General features: G+C 37.1%; 1 protein-coding gene and 1 long non-coding RNA gene across 5 annotated transcripts in view; one reads left to right on the top strand and one right to left on the bottom strand.

Moving 5' to 3' along the window:
- The window catches only part of LOC113532274 (uncharacterized), a 47,364-nt gene extending 34,239 nt beyond the window's left edge, over positions 1-13,125 (top strand). The window contains exons 2-4 of one of the 2 annotated variants that reach the window (XR_008304667.1): positions 1,262-1,329; positions 3,377-3,862; positions 6,132-13,125. This is a non-coding gene — a long non-coding RNA (uncharacterized LOC113532274). Of the gene's footprint in view, positions 1-1,261; positions 1,330-3,376 lie in introns of both variants that reach the window. The other variant, XR_008304666.1, reaches the window with a different exon arrangement.
- Positions 1-24,884, bottom strand: part of grm8a (glutamate receptor, metabotropic 8a) — a 189,310-nt gene that overhangs the window by 50,183 nt on the left and 114,243 nt on the right. For all 3 annotated transcript variants that reach the window (XM_026923574.3, XM_026923578.3, XM_026923577.3), the window contains one exon: positions 20,563-20,700. In XM_026923574.3, the coding sequence (XP_026779375.2) occupies positions 20,563-20,700 (138 nt within the window). The remainder of the gene's footprint in view (positions 1-20,562; positions 20,701-24,884) is intronic.

Raw genomic sequence — 24,884 nt, 5'->3', positions numbered from 1 at the left:
CGTAGTCAGTGACTGTGAGAATAGGAGCTTGACTGCAGGCTTGATAGCATGAAGGACTCATCATTGAGCCATTTCTCAGTAAGACACAGGCTGTATTTTTACTGATTAACCCATGTATAAAGTACTCATACCCTTAAAGGCAAGGGCCAGAGCACAGAACAGATATAGGACTACCAGAACCAGAGGATAAATCAACAAACCAGGAAAACCAAGGTCCTACACAGTTCATGCAAAAACCATAGCAGAATTCAGGGGAGGGTGCCCTCTGATGGTGTGGCGGTGACGAGTCCCTGCTAGCTGATGCAGCTGATATGATTTGGAAATTGTAGTAGCACGCCTAACTGCCCCTCTTAACACCTGTGTCAAAGGTCAGGAAGATACTAAAAATATACAGCAATGTTTTTGCATGTGAACTATGATCAGGAAAACAGAGCCTAAAATGTTTAAGCAGCTACCTTCTGCTTTTTCAACTAACTTTTGCTCCGACACTCAATCTCAGAAATCGATCAGCGTGAGTAGAAAGACTAAAATAATATGCAATTAGAAATAAAACATATCCTGTTGTTCTAAATGTGCTCAGTAAATAGACAAGAGGTTCAGCAAAACTCTCTTTCCAAGACTATAACAGCCCATTCTCATTCATTAACCTGGAATAGACAGTAGATTATCAGTAGATTATCTATCAGAGTAGATTTTATTTTTGTTGGGGAAAGTTGATTTAGCACATAATTTGGTTTTGCCAATTGAATGCCAGTCATTACAAAATAGCCTATCCCACATGTATGACAGCTGTTTATCTGGCATTTGAAAATCATGCCTGATGACTTGAAATGTGTTTTTAATGTGATTTCTTATGAATGTTTCTGTACCCATGGAGATTTTGATAACGGATTTAATACCACTACCACTGAGAACATCCAGTTACAGATGCACCGTATGGTGTGTGTTAGTCCGTTTACATGATGAGATTTGTTCTCTGTTCAAATGTAAGCCACACTGGCCCCAAAATACAAACATTATAGCTGAGTTGGTGAAAGAAATGAAAAATGCAAAGAGGGTAGTCTAAGAAAACCAACAAAAAATCAAACAGTTTGTTATGATATAGAAAATGAATCAGTAATGTCTTGTGTTGGGCTGTTTGGCACACCTGTTTTGTGAAGGGACCACAAACAAATGAATTAGTATATTATTTCCCATTATAACAACTGGACTGTATTAAACCACTTACATAAAATTTATAATAATATTGGTTTTGCCACAGGTGTCTGAGGACTTACTGTGATTGGCCACTGCAGAACAGTCATTACAGACACAGCCCAGAGGTTAAATGTGAGTAAACTCAGGGTAATTGATCTAGTAATAGAAGCACTTAATAACCGATTTACAATATTCACAATCCAGTACCATTTCACTCTTCAGAACAATGAACTCATACAGTGTGTCAGGAAAAGGATAACTTCATGAGTCCAATTTGTCTTTATATGGTCTGCATCATCTATCATTTACAGTACTTTTTACAACCACAGATGATTACGAGTGCATGTCTTGTCTTTTTACAACCACAGATGATTACGAGTGCATGTCTTGTCTGTCTCAATTCTGCCACCTTTCACTATTCTTAACAGTTTGAGACACCACTGAAGCACTCTGAAGTATTCACCAATTTTCAGAGAACTCATACAGCTCTTATTCATAGGCCTAAGTGTAAATTTTCTGATTTTCAAAAATCTTTGCCACAACACACCAAATTTTTAGTGATTTTTTGCTTGCTTAGACTAATGAGACTGATAAATCAGTGTGCTGTATTTGGTGTGTTAAGCACTCTGTGTAACATGGGATGTAAATCTGCCACTAATGCAGTGATACAAAATAATGCAAACAAATCAATTAAAAGACAATCAGAAATGCAAATTGTGTTACCCTACCTCTACCCAAAAGAGCATTTTATTGGAACTCTGTCAGCGTTTTCCTTTTGTTGGCCTCCTTTCTTCTCCTTCTCTGTCTCAACTATGTTATTTGGTTACAACAATGAAAGTTTGCACTGAGGTCCTAAATTAACAAACAGAGAGCTATTAGAGGATAAAGGGCAGCTTCCAGTAAGGTTAAGCCATCCTACAGTGATGTGGCTCTTCCTGATGGTTGTATTCATGTGTGTAGTTTTTGTGTCACAGTAATTGACAGGACAATTGTCCAGAATGCAGTCACCTGTGGTGCATGTGTCACAAGATTAGCATGTACCTACTATGTAAATCAATGAGTAGTAATATTCAGCCAGTCCCACAAGGAAAAAAAATATGGGACTCATGATGTGATATTGTAAAGAAAAGAATTCTAATTTAAAACCAGTGCAAAAAAATCTGTCATTGCAGAAGTACAGTCTGATATCACTAAGTGTATGAAAAAAAATCTATACTTGTCTATTGAGGTTTTTCAGACTGAGTTAAGACTTACTGTTTGCAGTCTCTCTTCTGTCAGATGATGAAACACTAATGACTTGATCTCAAAGCTTGTGTTACCCATCAACAGCCTTTACTGATGTCCATAATTCAGCATGAGTATAGACTGCTCAGCCACAAATTAGGACTTCCTGCAGTCCCTGCCATTCAAAATAAACCATATTATTTATTATATTTCACTTCTAGCAATGCTGAAAGTCAATTACACATTGATGGAGTACAAGGATGTAGCATCCTGAATTTGATCCTGACAACACAGTGTTCCCCTAAAGTTCCATTTTAAATTCCCCGACGTAGTGGGAGAAGCTCTTAGAAAAGAAAACTATACCACCTATTATTTGTAGTAAGATCATAGTTGCAGTATTGCACCTTTTGAAAATCATCTGTTAGATGCCACTGCCTTCAGCAAACTGTTTTAGAGGTTTTATAGAAAAGAGGCACTTCAGCACTTGAGCTTCACCAAATGACTCTGGAATTACAATTATAATTTTGTGTATTGTTGACAGATGAGGTCAGTATCAAACCTTTTGGCCATGAGCACCACTGATACCATACCCTAAAAAGAAGCTACCACACCCTTCTATGCAATATTTTGTATCTTATGGTCTAGGGGATTTTGTGAAGATTGACAGCATAATGAATTGTGCTAAGGATAAGTTAACCCCAAACCTGGTAGCCTCTGCCAGGAGGTTAAAGACTAAAATGAATCTTTAATCTGAAATAGCTGCATTAACAGTCTGTGATATGCTAGTCAGTCTTTGGTGGTGCAAAACTGTCTTTAAAGAAGATCTATTTATAATTCTTCATCCTTGGTGTATAAGATTTTTTCACACACACACACACACAGTAAGTAAAGATGGGTAGAAGTAAATAGAGAGGTTTTCCCATAAGAGATATGCACTTTGTCTTTCTTTCCACAGAGACACTCCAAAACTCAACCATGCAAAATTGTCGAGTGGAATATTTATGGAAACATTCTATTTGAATGAGGCCTGCCCTTTTCTGCAAGGAAACGTAATCCATCCAGGACACACAGTGAATAAGTATACAGAAAATGTTATCTTTCTGCACAGTTAAAGTAAAAATTAATGCACCTTTTGACAAAGAATAAGATGAAAAGTCAGGTTTCCAAAGACATGTAAATGTTTGTTAACAGTGGCTTGCTAAATGTTGTTAAATGGATAAAACTTTCATGGCATCTTTTCTTCCTCAGATACGAGTACAAATTAGTTCCAACACACACACACACACACACACACACACACACACACACACACATACACATGAATACAAAACCGACACTCACACAAATATACACTCGTGTCAAGAGTGCTATTGTACCGTGCCCTCATCTGACTCCATTAACGGAAAGTGGTTGGGATCGTGACCTACACATCATTAACAAGGTAAACAATCTGCCAGCGTAGCACAGACACCAGACCCTGATGTCAATGTAATGTCAGAGCATAGCAGAGTTGTAATTAAACTGATTTGATTGCATGTAAAGAGGTCCTGCTTTTCAAGGATGAGAAAACAGGGGAGGACACCAAGTAATTTCATATATATTGTGTAGGGTCGAGCAGAAACTCAGCGTATCTGCTCTCTAGTTTTTCCATAAGATGCCTCTCTCTCTTTCTCTCTCTTATTCATTCATACATTCAGCCACTCCAAAAACAATATACAACAAAACTAAAAAAAAAAAAAGCTTTCATTAATACTACAGTAGAGTAATAGTGATGAACAAATCTTTAGTTATTCCAAATTTAAGTTTTATCTCCTGGGATTTTCACACACAACAGTCTCTAGAGTTTATAGGTTTTACTAATAAAGTGGATGGAGAGTGTATGTTTAAAAATATTTAATTTTTTAAGGACAGGTGAGAGGTATAACTTTCCAACAGAGATATAAGCTAAGTGCATTCATTACATATAGTCATGTATCTCCATACATGTATTACATGCCTGTGCATGTTGATATGCTCTTATACGTGTCTACTATACTGACAATATACGTACTGCTGCATGAATAATCCTTGTTGTAACTATCACATTAATTACTGCAAATTTGGTTTAATTTAGCAATATGGTTTAGACCCTCACTATTCAGCAGATTTAAAATAGCACTTGATCCAGTATATCCTATTATTTAATATAATTCTTTTTCTATCACATGCCAATAGTTACTCATAAAGCACACATACACTAAATCAAGGTCATAAAATCATAAAGTCTGTCTATTGGATGAAGGCTATTTTTCACAGTTTTAATTTGTGATTAGTAATTTGAGTTGTTGAATTAATAAAACAATGCCAATGTTTTTGTTAATTTGATGTACTCTCCTATAAAGAAAATATGCCTTGAAACTGTTTAAATGATAACTGACTGAGCATTCAGCCTCATATATGGCTCACTTTAATTACGTATAATTCAGAATTTTATCCATAAAAAATTTGGTTCTCAAAATGAGTAATATCTCTGATTAAGATGCTGTTTCCTCCAATGTCCTCCATGTAAAATGTCATATTTATGTATTTAATATTGGTCTCAAATACCATTTCATAATTTTTTTAGTGGTTTTACAGCCCAAAATATACATTTCAGCTTGACATCAAACTGTCAGACAGTGCTGCTGGACTTAATACTGCTTCTCACTTAAGCTATTATTGCGCAAGATAAATGGCTTAAGGTCTATATATGTACGTAATTGTAGCTCATAATTTTATCCAAACAAATTTTGTTCCTCAAGATTAGCAATGGTTGTGATTAGGATGCTGTCTCTCCTATGCAAGTATAAGGTCAGAATTACGTGTAACTAAGACACGCCTCCGCTTTCAGAACACTGAGTAGTGCATACCTCTTTAGTTACTCCTCACTATGTGTGTGTAACTAAATGGCCCATGTGCAAACTTCACTGCACACTTGTATGAAGCTACATCCAAAAGTATGAAACACTACAGTACACTTTAAACCACCAAAGAAACCTCCAAAACAATTCTGTACTGTACTAAATGGTATGCAACCAAATACACACACATACAGTATATACATTCTATAATGCTATAGTATATTACTGTACTAAACAACATACCACCATGGTATATCACCATATTATTGCTTTTTAAAGTATATTTCAGTCAGGAGTGGCTCATGCCCATAGATTTTGCTGGGGCACCACAACATTAATAACAACAGATTCACAAACAAAATTATGCTGAGAGACTATTATGCTTTAATGCTATAGGCTGCAATCTAGTGATTATTTTGAGTAACCCCATAATAAGAAGTAACTATGTACACCATTTTTCAGTGAGAGAACAGAAAGATGTCTAAAAAGTCTAAAAGCACTAACAAATAGACAAAAAATACAATACCATTAGTTCCTCAATCCAAACATCTTTGATACAATATTGCCACCTCACTGTTCAATTTGCCTAATTTGTTATTGAATGTTAGCTCATCAATCTTTCAGATGTGTACTGTATATTTTTCTATCATAGCTTTATTGAAATCAAATGTAATGAAATGAAATCAATTGGTGCAGTTATGATGGTTTCTGGCTGCTGATAATTGTAATCCAATGATACATTAATAACCTCGCTAGGTACATAGATAGCTAGATAACAGATTAAACTTGCTAATCATATCCTTTCTAATTCATGTGTGTTTGATCCCGCAGATGTGGTCCCGTTGCCGCAGTGTGTGAGACGAACACAGAAGAGGTAATATCATTAACTGTCTTGTTAGCTACCCCTCCCCCACACAGAATGTTCATAGAGTGAGCATGGGGCATCGTGATTCCTGCCCCAGTGGGCCAATGTTAGCTTGCATTGCTGTTCCCATTTGTTCCCATTTTTGACCACTAGTTGCAATAATAGCTCTACTGAACTAAACAGGGCACACAGCATGCTCCCCCATGATTGTGCAACATTTAGGAATGGTAAATAAATCAATAGAACATCAGCTTATATCCGTCAAATAACATTTTTTAAATCATTGGAGTAAATGCCACACAGACAGTCACCTGGGCTCAGGATTGAACCCTGGAGCTTTGAGGAGCACTCCACTATGCGTTTGTATCATATAATGTGAATTGTATTATTCTATTAAGCAAAGAAAATGAGGAAGTGGTATAAAATTTTATAATAAATATTTTGTTTTAGACCTGTTTTTATTTACTGAAAAAAAATAACCAGTAGTCATTTCTTGGCATTTATATTCTGCTGGACAATATGTCATAACCTGAGGGAGCCACAGAATAATCTCCTTACAGGAATATCAACTGAGGACACTTTGTGCTTGTTTGACGTGAATTTGATGTATAAATAAAGAAATATGTGGAAATGAAGTATGCCATTAATGATGTGCATTTATCCATAGTGTTCTTCCTAAAACTTTGATGTTATTTTATGTGTTGTTCAACTTAGGTTTACTTGTAGTCATTACTAATGTATAACATGCATTACTAGAACACATTGACAATTGATGTGTAGTGAGATTACTGTTATAGGTTACCATAGGTTACCCTATAGCATAGGTTACCCTCAAAACTTCAGTAGGGATAATATGATTTGCAAAAAAATTAGACTTGCAGAGGGTGTGAAGCAGTCAGCAAGCTCCGCCTCTTGCTAACTGCAGTTCCTGACTTCAGGAGGCACTGTAGCGCAACCAGTTCACACACACAAACTGTCTGGATAATGTGTCATGGAATAAAGATTGAAAAGGCATGAGGCACCTAGTATTTACAGCCTCACCAACATCACTATCATCACCCTGGTGGGGAGATTGGTTGTCACAATAATGCTTTTGTCCCTTGAAGTTAGTGTGAACTTGAACTTGGTGTGCCACCAAGAGAAGGTGTCTCTCCTTTTCTTTTGGTTTTTGTTTTTCCTCTAGCAAATGACTAGAAAAAAATTCCAAGCACGACATCACTCTCTCTTGACTCATCCTCCTGAAATGAAAAGAAATATGGGAATAACCCCAGAGAATATTTAATCATGCTCTGGCCCTGGAGCTCTCCACGAGGGAAGCTCCCCTGAGCCATCCCCAACCACTGTCTAGTGGCACAATTCAGGAAAGATTACACTGGGGGCTTGTCTTGGATGCATTTCACCTACTCTGGTGAGTCAGTGCAAATCTACTGGAATATTTAAAACATAAAAAGAAACAGACTTAGATAAAGTAGCAGCTGAGCTTACCAGATGTTTAGCTATGGGCTAACAAGAGGGACAAAGTGCCAGTTTTATTCAATTCCACACACTTCCTGTTCACAGACTGTATAAAGCATATCCAAACACACACTTGTCTACAAAACCTGTGTCTTTAGGTTCTGAGCCTTTTTTTTATGATTGCCATTCTTGTCTTTGACAGTACGCCAGTCAAAGCTGCTTACCAACCTTATCCATATCATATGCCAATTCCACTGTTTTTCACTCAAGACACACAGCCCACAGAAAATCAGTGCACACAGTCACCACAGTGCCATGGTTGTAGGCATTATGAGGCTTAGCTCATTTAGGGTAATCCTGAGAGTGCACTGTCTTCTTCCAAGTATGCAGGATCCAGACACCCAGCCTAGACATAAGCATTATGTCATCTTATTTTGGTAGCAACAATGAAAATGCCACTCACCACTTTGACAGCTGTGCTAAACATAACCATTGTCCAGACAAGATAATGCCTGTCCAGGTGATGTTCTGTTTAGTTGGACCTGCAGGGGAAGTGGTCCACAAAAACCCCAGATCTGCATATTGGAACTACACATGCCAAATAGAGGAAGTTGAGGCTGTATACGGGCCACCCTCAGAACATGCTTCTGCTATCAAGTAGTATCAAGTTGAAAGAGAGAATGCAAAAGCCATGTGAACTGCTACGTGCACTCAGGGATGAGGTGTCTATTGTGTATGCAGATCATTCCAAGGGAGAACAAGATAGCATAGTTGTGGAAGTGTTTACTAACACAGATGATGCCGATAATGTACAGTAGCTACTGGACACATTGGCAAGAGCATACAAGCTTGATAACAGACATGAGATGAGAAGACATGCAGCTGTTAGTGTCAGTTTGACTAATGTGCCACAGAGCAGAGTGTCCATGTGGACTCTGGTATTAGAGCACTAAATGGCACTTCTTGGTTATATAAACTCCATTTTCTGCATGCCTGATATGGTCATAAACTGCCCTTTGAAGCTCACTTTAGGTTATCTGCAAGATATCAGACAACTAGCATGGTCAGCAATCTACAACACACAAGACTCCAGGCCACTCTGCTCCAAGCGGGGCAGAGCCAGAAAACACAAGACTGTCCCTCCAGGACAACTTGGGAAAATGGGACAAAAAGCTATCCTGGTATCTGGCATTATATCAGCACTTTCCTTTCAAACACTTCAGAAACTTCCTCAGCACACTCATAACCTCCTTTTTTCATGTACTGTTTTGTGTTGTGTGATAACTGCATGCTTAATGGAAGTGTAATTCTTCTGTTTCCTTGAAATGCACAAATACCCCTGCAACTATGCCATGTTTGGTTTTAAATTGACTAGCCACTGCAAATTGCAAAACCATTCTTAGGATTTAAGTTCCACCAATATACAGCACCCCTGTTTCATGATACAATCTCCAAAAAAAGTGCAATCCTTGTTGGGAGGGTGTGAATTGGAATTCCACCTCAGGACTTCCCTTTGAACTACTGACAAATCAGCTGCACTGAATGAGGAGCAGCAGGAAATCTGACCTACCTCATCAGTCCTCCATATAAACCTATTAGATTTCCATTCACCTGGATCTCTGATCGTCAGCTTCAGAGTCATGTTTTCACTTTAAAGGGAAAGATAATATTGTATTATATCACCAAAATATCAGCAGAGTACACTAAAAAAGAGGTTATTTGTTGTGTGATAATTACAACTGGTATGTCTGCATACCTGGTATGTCTGCACCATTGTACAAAGAAAAATTCCATGTACATGTACTTGGCAAAATAAATTGATTCTGATTATGACCCTGCATCAAGGTCTCATTCATTCATGATCTCTGGACAAGCAGACTTAATGCCACAGCTAGATGTTCAGTGCAATCCCTGCTGATCTGTGCAACACTGAGTCCCAGGACTCTCTGTCTCTACGATCTCCATGGAACCACAACTGCCTAGACTGAAGATACTGCACAAATCTGAACCAACCAAGGAGACACCATTACAGAGTGACTATAAAGCATCTCTCTATACGATCTTGATTGCTAGCATGGTTGTTTAGTTATAATTAGTTCAGTAAGTAGATCCACGTTTTGCCCACTTTACATAACACTATTCAAACAGTTGCCTAAATTCTTGGTGTATGTCTGCCATTGAGCTTCATTCCACTTAACCAATTGTCTTATCTACGAGCTATTGCTAGTATATTTGTACATAGTTTCCATCGTCCATGGGCATAGACCCAAAGTAGATGTAATGCGTAGCACACAAACCTGTTCTTGAATCTGGATTCAAAACACATTGTACCTGGGAATGCATGTTTCTATGAGCCAGTAAAGGGGGACATCATGCTGGGCCCAACTAAAGGGTTTATTTTAAAACACTGCTTGTTAATGGCAAGAACAGTACTCTATGTCTCTACGCACTAAAGAACCATCAAGTTCCCATCAAGCTCTACAGCCTTGGAATGATATCAGTAAAAGTGAAGAACCTGGGGACCCCTAGGTTGCCAATATAGTCAAGCCCTTTTTATCTGCACCTTTCATTAAGTCATCAGTCACAGCTTATCAGTTGAATGCTTATGGATCACATCCTGGATGCAGTGGGAATTTGCCTAGTGTACCTAGACAACAACATAGTGCTGGGTAAAGATGTCACTGCAATACTTCAGCATCTTTTACAAGTGGAAAGGGGCAGTGGTGGCTCATTGATTAAAGTGGTTACTAAGCAGAAAATTGGTGGTTCAAACTCCAGCACAGACGAGCTGCCACTGTTGGGCCCTTGAGCAAGGCCCTTAACTCTCTCTGCTCCAGGGTTGCCATATCATGGCTGCTCAGCCAGTTACCCCACACCAACTTAAAGTTGAAACCAGCTAAGTGCTGCCTGTTCAGCCAGCAGGTAACTGGCACTGAACACACAATTTCAGAAAACAATATAAGCACAGACCCTCAAAAAGTTCTAGAGTGGCCCATGTAGGCCTGGCTGTGTACTATTGATTATTCAAGATTATTCATGTAATATTTTGCTGCTTTGATCGAAATGCGTCATGAACTCACCAAAATAGTGATCATTTTCAGTGGACATCTGAGTGCCAGGAAGCATTTAAGTTGAAACAGTTATCTACTTATGCTCCAGTCCTAGGTTATCCATGTGATCACAATGACCTTATCCTTGAAACAGTTGCTAGCAATTTTGGTGTGGAAGCTGTCCTATCCCTACGGAAAGATGGTGCAGAGTGTGTGCTGTTGTACTACTGCACTACCCAGAGAGAACTAACGGCAGTAGTAGAGTTCACCAGGATTTCTGCCAGTATTTGCTGGGGATGCCGTTTTCATCCACACTGAGCACAGTAGCTTGTGCTGGCTAGTCAAGCTGAGGGAGACTGAAGGCCAGCTGGTAATGTAGCTTGCCGCTTGCAGAACTTGACTTTATTGTTGTATATTGGGGGGCATGGTGGCTTGATGGTTAGCATGATTACTATGCACCTCCGGGGTTGGGGGTTTGAATCCCGCCTCTGCCCAGGTTCCACGTATAATGTCAATGTATTGGAGATGTAAACTACAATTCAGAAATGCAAACCTCTTTTAACTTGTTCCCCCAAAAAACTGAGAATAAAAAGAAAAATGTGTCTAACTTTTCCAATGCCTAAACATTTTGAGTTCGTTGCAAGACTTTGTGCAGTTTTGAGATGTAGTCGGAGTGGAAATTTTGCTGAAACCTGGCGAACCTCCCCATGAGCTTCAGCAAACATTTTTAAAGTTTCACACTAAACCATAAAGTAAAAACCTCATGCTTGCATGACTTCTTTTGTTCTGTCCTGCTGGATCTTGATGCACAAACCTAATCTCTATCTTTCTGGTATCTCAAAAAAAAAAAAAAAACTAACAAAATTTCAAATTCATATTCATTTAGAATGCAATTTTTTCTTCAGTCCAAATAATGTATTGGTATTCAGTTATTTCCCTAGTCTGTTTACAGCAGGGTTGTCATGGAAACCTGTTTTACAATGATCAAACTGGTTTCATATTTTTATGTCGCCTTGTAATCATCACCCACCACACATTTCAAAAGCTGCTTATGAGGTGAAAAATACCTGTTCTGAAAAATGTGAAAGTATGTATACTTCTGAATTATCTTCATGTAGTTATTTTTTTCCTCATCAATAAGTTGAAATTTAATTAGATTTTAAAGCAATTTAGGTCTATACCTTGTAACAACTAAATCATTCCTAAGGAAGTTCTTTTATAAAGTAGCCTACATTTTGTCTTTTTTTCTGTTTTATAGCTGTGCAGGAACATATGATTTTATGTGCATGGCAAATGACTAGTGACTAGAGACTGCCACGCTGCTCACAGGGTCTTATACTTTTTGTGGCTTGCACCATGTGGTTCAGGCTGAACTGCCAGTAGCCACTGTACATTACCATTAGCATGTGACCTGCACTTGCACCTAGAGCTCATACCATCATGGGCAGTCCCACTCCTTCTCTCACCACTCTCATATGACACAAACTTACTGCACTTTATTTATATTGCCATATAACCGTTCACTGCATACTGCATTATCACACTACCAAATGACAGCCCACTTATCTTTTGTACAGTGTTTCCTCAAGGTTTATGTATATTAAATATTTTGTCTATATTGCATATTCCTCATTTCTTAAAACAAATAAACCTTTCAGATCAAATAGTTATGAGCAATTGCCACATGATTCTTGAAGCCAGCCACCCTAGGTCCTCATGGGATGATTTTCATTACTTTGTATTATGGGATTTGAGAACAATAATATGAAGATATGACCAAATTGGCCATTCCGTTTTATATGTGCAACAATGAAAACTCAAGGGAAAAATTCAGTCAAATTGTTTTCCACAAGCTGCATACATACACCCTGTTTCCCATACAACACCCTCCCAGGTACTCATGGCCTGCACTTCGTGGTTTTTTTACTATATAAATTTGGAATGATGGAATAGCAAATTTCTGCATGAAGGCAACTCAAATCACAATAGTCCTCTTTTCTCAGAACTAAATGATTCAGATCAAATTATCTTCAAAATTAGATTCTTGAATTCATGCCCTGGCAGTGCTGATTGTTTTTTTGTTTTTTTTTTATGTTTTGTTTTGTTTTGTTTTGTTTTAATGTAGTGACTGGGAATTTCTGAACAAATTTCATATTCAATTAAAAAAAATAAAAACCAACTGTATGATATACTATTCTGTTTTTGTGATAATTTCTATAATCCTAAATATAATCCATTTATATCTCTAATCAGAAATAATCCCAGGACTAATGATGTGCCCTTCATTGTCATCATTTTTGATTTTCCAATCAACAGTTGTTTTGGATTTTACCCAAATACATTAACATTCAAATATGGTTTACTCTATTAAATGTGTTTTTGTATCATAAAACAATCTTGTTTAATAAACTGTTTATGAAAAGCTGAAATATATCCATAATCTGATTTAAACCGTTTTTTGACAATATTTATATTTGTTATTGTTAAAAGTGTTATGATTATTAATTTTATTTATATCAAACACTTGTTTCTTTCATTTTTGGCTATTAGAAAATCATAATACTATTAAACATATTTTTTTAAAAATTAAAATAGTTTGTATTCAACAATTCAGCTGCTTTGTGTTTTTGATGTAGTAAAGGTTTAATTTTCACCATTTGCTATAGTTTAAATGTTTTTACTGTAAAGCCATTAAAGTCAGTGTTTTTGATAAAAGCCACTGTAAAAACAATAGTTCAGAGGTCAACGGTTGCTATGACAATTAAGCTTGGTACCACCTACTTGAGTGGCTGAAGGGGGGGTCAGATTACACTTTATCCCTCAGTTAAGAGTGTTTTTTTTTTTTTTTTAAGTGAAAGGGATCTTTTAGAATTTTTATATCCTTTCATTCATCATTTTATTGAAATAAGACTGATGGATCCAAGGGAAATAAAAGGTGGGTTTTTCTAATTAGTCCAGTACTGACATGGTTTAGCTGATGTTTTGTATTTAATTTTATTTTCTGTTTGAAGTATCCTTACTCGGTCACAAAGACCAAGTGGGTAAAAACTTGTGCAAGGCACTATTCCTTTTTAAAATTCTCAAAGTATGCCTCATTTGGTCACTGACCAGTAGAAGTAGATGTCGTAATAAATAGTAAGGCTTCACTTATCCTTCTGAGGAAAAAAAAAAAATGGCTACACCACAAAACATAGTTGAAACGGTGAGCTGTAAGAGGAGAAGACCAAAAAAATAAGTGAGCAGCTTCTAATCATGCTCCCAAGAGCAGAAACTGAAGAAATCTGCAGTTGAGTCAGGTTGCAGAGATAAAGCTCCTGGGGTTCTGAAGTCAACCTCCTGGAGACAAAGACAGAAGGAGATAAATCATCAAATCTCAGTCTCCAGCTGATGATAGAAGAAAAAACTCACCAGATAAAATTCTTAAACAGAATTCTTTCTTCATAAAGTGGTAATGCTCTGGTTCAAAGAGAAGCATTGTCATTTTTCACAAAAGATCAAAAGAGGACAGGGCAGCATCTTGAGGCAATGGGGAGCATCCAAATCAAAAATGGAGGGAAAAAAAAAAAAGATACAGCTCAGGACCCTTCTATGTATAGGAGCCGAGAGGTGAGAAACCAAACCAAGGGTGAACCCCCCCCTCCCTTTTTTCCCCCCCATGGCAACATAAGTGACATGTGACTACACTACTCTGTTCTGTTTCTGTTCATTGCAAATTTTATGGACATCCAGTACATGAATGTATGTAATATTTCTATAGTCCTCAAACAGACATTCAACATTGTAACAGGAAAAGTCTCCAAGGAAGAAGACTTCAGTCACCCCATTCTGCACCACTGACACAGCCATGTAATGAAGAATGCAAAGAGACCTATTAAAAATGCTTTTTTAAACACATAACAAATGTTTAAACATGATACCAAAGCCATGCCTGCCAGTGCACTCAGTCATTACACAATGTCTATGCATATATTTGTCTTCTAGCCATCTGATTATTCAAAGACAGAACTGGATGAGATGTTCAGCTGTACTGTTCTCCAGCCCATGCAGTTCAAAAATGTGGAGAAGTACTTTAATGATATTAAAGAAATGCTAACTGCTACTGGGGACAGCTTCTTCCTCGAACTCCACTACCCAAAACAACCGTATCCAACTCCATTTCCCAACAGCATCACAGACTACAAACCACATCACATGATTCGGTCACATGCTCAAGTGCAATAAATGCAAGAAAAACACCGTAGTTTACTTAAATATGCTGAAATAAAAATCAAACATGATGCTTTATTTTCAAAACTTCACTAAAGACAGCAGGACCCAAGAAATCAAGAAAGAGAGTTAGATTTCAGAGCTGATGACTTTTTAACAACCTACCAACACAGACACTTTGGTCCTTTAAAGGAAGAATGTACCACAGAACAAAAAGGTTTGAGAATCATTTACCTTTTCATTTACATGTAATCATCCAACACAGAGTGGCTTACCAAAATATTCAAACAGCTGAAAAAATATACAGTATTGGGGGATAGCCTCCATATCATCTGAAGACCTTTGCATAAAGAATGGAGACAACTGCTTGGTCAGATTTGGCAAAGTTGATTTGACAATGAAGAAAAACTGTCACATAACCCCTGAGCCACTGCCGCCTATACACGCCACTGCCCTGACACACAGTATACCATAAAATACAAATACAAAATACAAAGATTTTAGCTAGATAGATTTTATATACAAGTAGATTAACGTAGGAAATATTTGTAGGAAGTACTATTTCCCCCACAATAAAGACTGAACTAATCTTTAAAATTGATTTATATTCATCAATTGATTGATGAAATTGATTTATAAGACATAAGTGCTGCACAGAATTCTATTTTTTAGATGCACCTTACCTCAGCATTTCATTTGTTAGGAGTCACAAAAGAGCAATAAGCACAGAATATACATCACTTCTTTCAAGAAGTCATTTTCTTTCAAATGGCAGAGAACATTAAAGCTAACAGTAAGCATTTGAATTAAGTGAGAAATCATCAGTTTATTTCAATGGGAAACACTGAAGTTATAAAAATGTAATCTTTTACACATAGAGTTTGATTCTTATCCGAACCTTTATTGTGGAAGATCTAAATAAATATATTGATATGGTTGTTATACAGTATATAGTTAGGACATTTTTTGATTATTAAAAAACAATGATTTAATACTACTGGTTTTTCCAAATTAAAACAGAATTCCACAACCTCAGTGACCAGCATCACCACCATGTGCCTCATCGTCAGCTGACAACCAGGAGACAGCACTGCAAACAGGACCAAAGCCAGGTTATTAGATTGGTTTGTTTTTTTCCTTCTTAAAAATAATAATAAATAAAAACAAAACAAATGAAGAACCAGCAAATAAAACAAACCATTCTGAATATGACCTGATGACATCATGAAGTGGAGGCTGACGCAAATGCAAGTTTAGCGTTTTATTAAAGGAACTGCCATACAAATCCAAAATGTGAGGCAAAGACGTAAACGATATACAGGCAGAGGTCAGGCAATCAGCAAACAACAATATCAGGGAAACTCCAAAAATCAGAATATCAACACATAGAAGAAACAGCTTGATAAAGTCAGGTACAAGCACTCTGAGCATTACTTCATAGCAAGTGTGAGTCTGAGAGTCCTATATGTAGTGCTAGGTGTGACTGGTGACAGGTGTGCATGATTAGAAGTCTGGTGACTGTGAACCTGACAAAGTGTGTGTGTGTGTGTGTGTGTGTGTGTGTGTGTGTGTTTTGGGAGGTGTAGTTCAGTATCTGGTCTGACCTGACAGCTGCCATGCCACATCCAATGAACCATCCAACGGGCAGAAGACGAATTAATTACAAGTGGAACTAATAGACACAAATCCTATTCAGGTCATTTTCAGGTATTTCCTCCCAAAATCCTATTTTCTGTAATGTTTTTAGTAACCATTCACTATGTAACAATAATTCTAATGTTGATGTTGGTCCTCTTTCGGCTGCTCCCATTAGGGGTTGCCACAGTGGATCATTGGTCCGCATATATGATTTGGCAACCCTCCTCAATTTTATCCGGGCTTGGGCCCGGCACTGAGAGTGCACTGTTGCACGCAACCCCAGTGGCTGGGGTCGGTTACCTGGCCAGGAATCGAACCTGGGCCGCAGCAGTGAGAGCACCGTGGCCTAACCACTAGTTCTCCAGGGACCCATGTAACAATAATTCTAATAAAGCACTTAAATATCAGTTTTACAGCCTAAAGAACTAAATTTCACATTAATTGGATGCACAGTTAATTAATTACATATCCATGGTTAAAACTGATAAATATGTGAATATACTGTATATAAAATAGTGGATTTCCTAAATATATTATATTTTGTGTTTTGTGCAGTATACTTTGTGCGTTATTTTGTCTAATAGAAAAGCATTCAAACAAAATCAGGAAACAGAGCAGAAAACCCTGGGCCAATCTGCAGAATTCATTCACTACAAGAAATCGTTCAAGCAAGGCAGCAGTGTTTCAAAACCAGTCCTCATTCACCTAGATCAGCTGATTAGCATTCTGGACGCTACACTTGGCTTAGCAAACATGAGATGAATTCAGTCATGCCTGATATTTTCAGGTCTTCACTGTGGAGGTGTTGTTGGTACACTACTGACCCAACCACAGAGTCACTGCAAGCAACATATTCAACATGTGGAACAAATGAGCTGTGTATATATGACAGTTTGACCACAACAATTAAGATCACTCAATAAATGCTGTCTTGAATGCATCACCAAGAAGGACCTCAATTTCTCCTCAGAAAACCCGCTGAGCAGATACAGCAGTCAAGCAGCAACTAAGCATTGCAGCAGTTTTATGCAATGGAGTCAGACAGGAAATTTTGAGGAAAAGGACTGAGACGAAGATTCTACAGTGGGCCAAAATTCAACATCCCTAGTGAAAATGTGATGTTACACAAACACCAGGGAAGCTAGTCTGGATGTCGTGCAGTGACCTGGAAACAAATTGATGCAATTATTTTACGGAACATTTATTTTATGCAAATTATTTTATGGGTAAAATACATACAAATTTGAATAGCTCTGTTTAGAGAATTTTGCAATCCCATTATTCCAAATAGCATCACTAAAAAGCGTTCTGCAGTCTATGGATGGTTCCTCAAGAATCCAGTGGATTCTACAGAAAACAAAGGAATCAAAGTTTAATCAATCAAAATAATAGAAAGGTCATTTATGAGGATCTTGCCATCCTCCATTAAAAATAAAAAGCAAAAAAAATTACAACAAAACTACGATTTGCTGCAAACAACTTGACCTTCACATGTTTTTAAAGGGGAATCTTTTCATTTGAAAAATTGTGTAGTTTGCAAGACATGTCACGGGTATCTGGTAAGGTGTTGTTATAGTAGAGACTGCAGCAAACAATTTCTAGGGGTCTCTTTATAGATTCTTAAAAATAAATAAAATAAAAAAGAATCTTGTGAAATGAGGAGTTGTTATTATTTGCCATTGGCCAATCATTTCAACCTGTTACAGTGAAACAAAAGGTGTAACTTTGAAGGTGTGCAAGAATTCAAGAGTTTCAGGACAATTTGATATTAATGTTGTATTAGTTCTTAAAAATAATATTGTGAATTATGGCCTTACAGTATACATGAAATTGCCATCCAATTATTACTATTATGATTATTATGGTTATTGTGATGATCATGATCATGATGATTATTATTATTATAGTATATATATATATATATATATATATATATATATATATATATATGTGTGTGTGTATGTATGTATAGTAAATAAACATGAAAGTGATTCCATATGTACAAAGAAAAGTGATTTTGAAGAATCTAGTTAGTTTTGCAGAAAACAATTTGATTGTAACATTTTATAGGTTTTAAAAAAAATTATATTGACTAGGCTTTATGGAGGCATTATTCTAAATTGCTATAGTAGGAAAACATGAAAATTATGCCATCGATGGCTAGCAGAAGTGCTCTTCATGAATCTAGTGGAATTTACTAAAACAATTTGATTTCATTTCTTAATGGATTTTAACAGCGGCACATTATAGACCCGAATGCCTAGAGTACGAAAGCATAGAAATCATGTCATAAGTACCCGTGGACATCCTCTTCAAGAATCCTGTTAGCTAGAAGCTATGAGATTTGAACATTTTATAGCTTTTTAAAGCAGAAATATTGTGCATTGGCTTTATGGAAGATTTCGACATACCATCATTGTAAATCAATGTCATTGTCAATAAATTTGCAGTAAACAATTTTCCCCCCATTTTCTCCCTAATTAAATCTTGGCCAATTCTCTCCCTTCAGTCAGCTCCCCCCATCACACAGCAGCTACCAACCAGGGCTGGTGAAGGCTCTCACGTGCTTCCTCTGAGATACATGAAGCTGCCGAGCACATCTTTTCAAACTCCTGCACACGCTGCATCATGGTGCAATGTAACACTTTCAGAGGAAATCATTATCCACCCCCTCCTGCAAGCATGAGCTCACAGACACCCACGATTGGCTAGTGTTGTTGTGATTGATAGGGGAGAGAGTATGCCACCTCTCCCACAGCCAATTTAGCTCTCTCGGACTCCCGGTCATGGATGGCTGTGGCATGGTCGGGATTTGAACTTGTGAAGATAGGGTGATCACTTTTCTGTTGCTCTACTCGAGAGCCCCTGCAGTAAACAATTTGATTGCAATACTTCATTCAAGTTTAATATGTTGCATATGTATATAGAACTAAATGGCCATTTCGAGAATTTGGCCATCCCATGGCCAATTGTAAAAAAGCATGAATGTCATGGCAAGGCATTCTAAGCAGTTTGTTGAGAACAATGTAATATGATTTAAAAATGGATATAATTTCATTTTGATTTATCAGCATATTATGGACTTTTCTATGCAATGAGCAAATATACAGGCTCAGTTGTAACACTATAAAGGCCAGATAGTGTATATTGTTTTTGGTACAGTAGACTGATTTTGTTCAAGCTTTCTAGGGGTCAGACCTTTTTTCAGTAGGGTGTGTTTAATGAAGCTGAAAGAATTCCTGAGATATCAGTGATCCTGACCCCTTCTGCTCTCCGGACCTGCCTGATCCAGCCTGGTACCCTACTTCTGATTGTAGCTCTCATCTCATGGAAACCATTCACTGCTGCTGAGGATATCCCCATATGAACAGCCTAAAGATACATGAGATTACTGTGGATGGTACCACACAGAAACCCTGAAGATGGCTTTGGACTGCAATTGATACAAACAGTTTTGCTACGATAGCTTAGGACTACAATTACTATGATAGCTTTAGGACTGCAGTTTGCCATGAACAGTTTTGCACTCAAGTCTCCATCAGTGAACAGGTTGATATTTTCAACAAAATACACTAAACTAGAATGAATTTTCTGGTTACACAGTTGCACTTTTTTTTACCATGTAGTACACAATTATAGAAGGGAGTTATTTATAGTTGCACTATTTGTTGTCACCCAGACGAGGATGGGTTCCCTTCTGAATCTGGTTCCGTTTGAGGTTTCTTCCTCATATCGTCTCAGAGAGTTTTTCTTGACACCGTTGCCTGTGGTTTGCTCATTAGGGATAAATTTATATCCTGAATTTACAGTATGTATTTCTGTAAAGCTGCTTTGTGACAATGTCCATTGTTAAAAGCGCTGTACAAATAAAATTGAATTGAATTGAAAAGAATGTCAGGATCCTTCTTCTCACCAAAATTCCAAAATGCAGATGGCGTGACCTCAGCAGTATTGTACAGCTGTCAGTGCTAATACGAGACTGTTAATAGACACAGAAACTCTGAGTATGAGAACGCCTTTCTCAGTGGTGTGGATCTCTGTTGCTTACCTGTGCACTTTTTGGGGCTTCCCAGCCGCTTGCCATGCATGCCCAATTTGCAGTTGAAGTTTTCCTCCCAAAATTCAGCAAACCACACATTTCTCCTGTTATTGGAAAGCGAGCGGCTTCGGAAGTAGCGATCAAAGGCTGTGGGAAGAAAACGAAAATGGGTGGTTACTTTAAAGTACAATACATAATATCACTAAATAAACTCAAGTAAACTGAACATAATCTGAACACGTAATCTTTGGGATAAGAGCCTGTTTCTAATCTGAGAGAACATTTATTGCTCCCTACACATTCCTCTACGAATACTATACATGAACTACAAATTAAATAAACATAACTTAGTTTGTTTTTTAGACTGTTGTGCCCTTTTTGTGTTCAGACTAAATTAAATTACACCTAATTATTCTGGCTATTTAGCCTGCTCATTAAAATAATCTGCAAAGTCTTGCCATTTGTGTAACATAAGATGAACATTATAGTACTTTCATACTCTTTGTTTAAAATTAAGACAACTGTCTTTTTTATGATTAGTCTTATTCCCAAACATACTATGAGCTGTTTTATTGACATGGTCAGCATGATGCCAGACAGCTCCTGGGTCCTCAGTTTGACCTGTGCTTGGGTTACTGTCTTGGAGTTTCTCAGGCTTCCCACCTCCATGGTATGTAGATTGATGACTCTAAATTGCCTCAGGTGTTATTGAGTGTGCAAATGTACACTCACCGTCCACTTTAATAGGAACACCTACACACCTGCTCATTTATGCAGTTTTCCAATAATTCATGTGGCAGCAGCACAATGCATAAAACACAAATCCTATTCAGGTTTTGTGAATAGGACCATTACACACACCATTCTGTGCAAACTCTAGAGAGTATTATGTGTAGAAATCCCAGGAGATCAACAGATTCTGAAATACTCAAACCAGCCCATCTGGTACCAATATCCATGTCACGGTTAAAGTCACAGAGATCACACTTTCCTCATTCTGATGTTTGATGTGAGCATTAACTGAAGCTCTTGACCTGTATCTGCATGATTTTATGCATTGCGATGCTGCCACATGATGAATGATTGGATAACTGCATGAGCAGTTGTATAGGTGTTGCTTTTAAAGTAGAAGGTAAGTATATGCGTGCATGTGTGTGTGTGTGTGTGTGTGTGCATGATGCCCTAGTCAGAGACTGGCATCCCATCCAGTGTTAACCATATAGACTCCAGATCACACGGTCGTCCTGACCAGGATAAAGCAGTTACTGAAAATGAATGAATGATGTATTAAATTGAACATGTCTTCTTGTCTTCTAAACATAAGCGATATTCAGAATTGGTAACTTAAGCTGACTATGTAAGTCCAAACCAGATGTCAATAGATATACAGGGTAGTGCTCAACTTAATTTTCTACCCAGCCCTTTTAGATTACTGAAAATATCTATGTGCAAATCAAACCTCTGAGACTGAGAGGTTTTTTGAGTAGAGCTGTTGGATTTTTTCCCAGTTTTTCTTTTTTTATTTGCATAATCATCACTCCCTTTTAAAGCAAGCAATTACTTTGAGGATAAAAAGCACACTATCAGGCAATACTAAATGCAAGCTGATAAAGCAGATCACATTTTGTCTAAAGAAGTGGTCAGGATGTTGTGGAAGATGTTGTCTGAAGAGCAGATAATTGTGACAGGCATCTGCCCTTAGCAAACTGCCCATGCGAGCCATAGATAATTGTAAGGTATAAAAAGCAATATGTGCAATTTTGACATCAATCTACACACTAAACTCATGTTACGTCTACACCAGTAAGTAAAATTCACATGACTTAAGTCCTTGCTTGCCCTGTATTTTCAAACATTGCCACTATCTAAGTCAAGATGCTTTTGTATGTACATGACATTCATATAGTGTTTGTGAACCTGTGAATCTGAACCTTTCCATCAGTTTGGTACAAAACCATTCCATCCCAGATAGCAAGGGGAGATTGGAAAGTTGCCCAGTCTCCTATCAGTTAAACACTAACACTGAATAAACTGTATAGATTGATTTACAGTTGACTGTGAAATCATGTTATGTTGGTAATTTAGGTTATGGGCAAACACACAAACTTTCTCCCACACAGAGTCGCATTCTCACTGCTTGAAGGTCTCTCTACGATATTAGAGAACTTTAAATTCATAATAATGTTACAAAATTTGAATAGGTTCAATGTTTGAGTGATAGATAACTATTTAAAGCAATTAATATCTTATCTGATTTTCTCTTAATGTGAGAATGATCATGATTCTGTTCATATTGTATAGCTCCAAATACTCGTCAATTTTGGCTCAAAACCTTAAGGCTTCTGTTAAAACACTTAAGATGAAGAGAAATTTCACCTTTCAGCATGACAACGATCTGGAGGACACCTCCAAATCAACAAAGGAATGGCTTCACCAAAACAAGATCAAGGTTTTAGAAGTCTAGATCTAAATTCAATTGAAAATCTGTGGGGTGACTTGAAGAGGGCTGTGCACAGGAGATGCCCAGCCAATCTGACAGAGTTAGAATGCTTTTGCAAGGACGAATGGCAAAATAATGCTAAGTCAAGATGTGCCAAACTGATTGACTCTTACCCAGAAAGATTGAATGCCATGATAAAATCTAAAGGTTCTTCAACTAAGTATTAGTTTAGGGGTGTGCACACTAATGCAACCAGTTTATTGCACATTTTTTTCCCTAAAATGATTCTTATTGTTTTTCACTTTAATTTATAGGTTGGAATTTCACAATAAAGGTAGAAAAGATTCTGACCCGATTTATTGTGGTTTCATTTTTTTTTTTTTTTTTACAACACACAACCTGCCATTGTACTAACTGGATAGTAACATATCCACTGAATATATTAGTAAAAACATTTGTGACGGTTGTCAGTTCAGTTCAAATCCCAACACCAAGATGCTGTGGTTGGGTCCATGAGCAAGACCTTTAAACTTCAGCTGCTGAGTTGCTTCCTGTCTCAGTTGTAAGTGCTTTGGATGAAAATGTTGGACAATTGGATTGTACTGGATTATACTTTCTTGTAAATTTACAGTATATTACTGAAAACATACAGCGATAAACTATTAAAACTACAGTAATTATGGGTAAATATACTATAGTACTTTATATAATACTTCATATAAAGAGTGTCCCAAAAGTCTCCATACACTGGGGACTATGTATACCAGCATCACGGCGGTTGTGCCTTCGTCAGTCCGCAACACTTCCATTCTTTTTGAATTTGTTAATAAGTTTGGCAATAGTGTCGTGTGTGATGTGCTTGCCATGTTTCCTGATAAAGTCCATCGCAACCTTGCAACAGCTTCCCGATCCAGCCATGAGAATGATTTCAATTTCTTCTTCTTTTGTCAAAGACATTTTTCTTATGTTAAAAGCTATCTGAAAAAAAATATATATAATATAAACTAAGTATGAAAAATTTTGGAAGAAATTTTGCTAAAAAAGTGTTATTTTCCCTTATGTATGGAGACTTTCGGGACACCCTGTATTACATTTTTGCTTTTAGCGATAAGAATCTGTGGCAAATCTTTCTCTATTCAGGAGGATATTAATGGTTCCTCAACTGTACTCTGAGGATGTTTGTCATATCTCTCTATCTTTATAATCTGGAGTTTCTTTCCTCAGCCAACCTGGTAATTACCAACTTTAGGTATACCAGACTTGTGCACACCTAAGCACTATATTTGTAAAGGTATTAAAAAGAATTCAACCAGTATGTCCAAAAATATTCAGAAATATATTTAAACATACAGAAAATAGCGGAAGGTTTTCCACTTTACAGTCTGTAACCAGAGTGCTGATCGTTTATTATGCAAGGTTATCACTGCAGGAAGGTGAGGGGCATATAAACAAAGCAGTTTCATGACTCATTAATGCAGCAAATAGGTTAATGTTTGGAATCATGCTCTACCTAAAAAAATGTTTTGGCCAAATGAACAATGTATTGTTTTGAGTAGCCCCAGTGGGCTCTGAGAAAAGAAATTTCCAATGATCTAGAGGAGAATAATGTATTTTCAATAAGAAGGACACTACCATCTACCAAGTTCAACCACACTATATAACTTCAAGCACTCTATAGTTTTACACACACACACACATATATATATATATATATATATATATATATATATATATATATATACTTTTTTAAATACCTTGTTGATCAGTTTATCACTATTTTCTAATGTAGGTAGACCAGTAGTCATAACTGTGATGATGATTTAAAAATCTTAGACAAAATGTGTCTGACTCATCAAGGTCAACAAAAGAAAAAAAAAATCTGCCTTTTTTC

Source organism: Pangasianodon hypophthalmus, chromosome 18 (genome assembly GCF_027358585.1).
Source record: "Pangasianodon hypophthalmus isolate fPanHyp1 chromosome 18, fPanHyp1.pri, whole genome shotgun sequence".
In the NCBI taxonomy this organism is placed as follows: domain Eukaryota; kingdom Metazoa; phylum Chordata; class Actinopteri; order Siluriformes; family Pangasiidae; genus Pangasianodon; species Pangasianodon hypophthalmus.
This window is presented reverse-complemented; position numbering and strand designations above follow the sequence as displayed.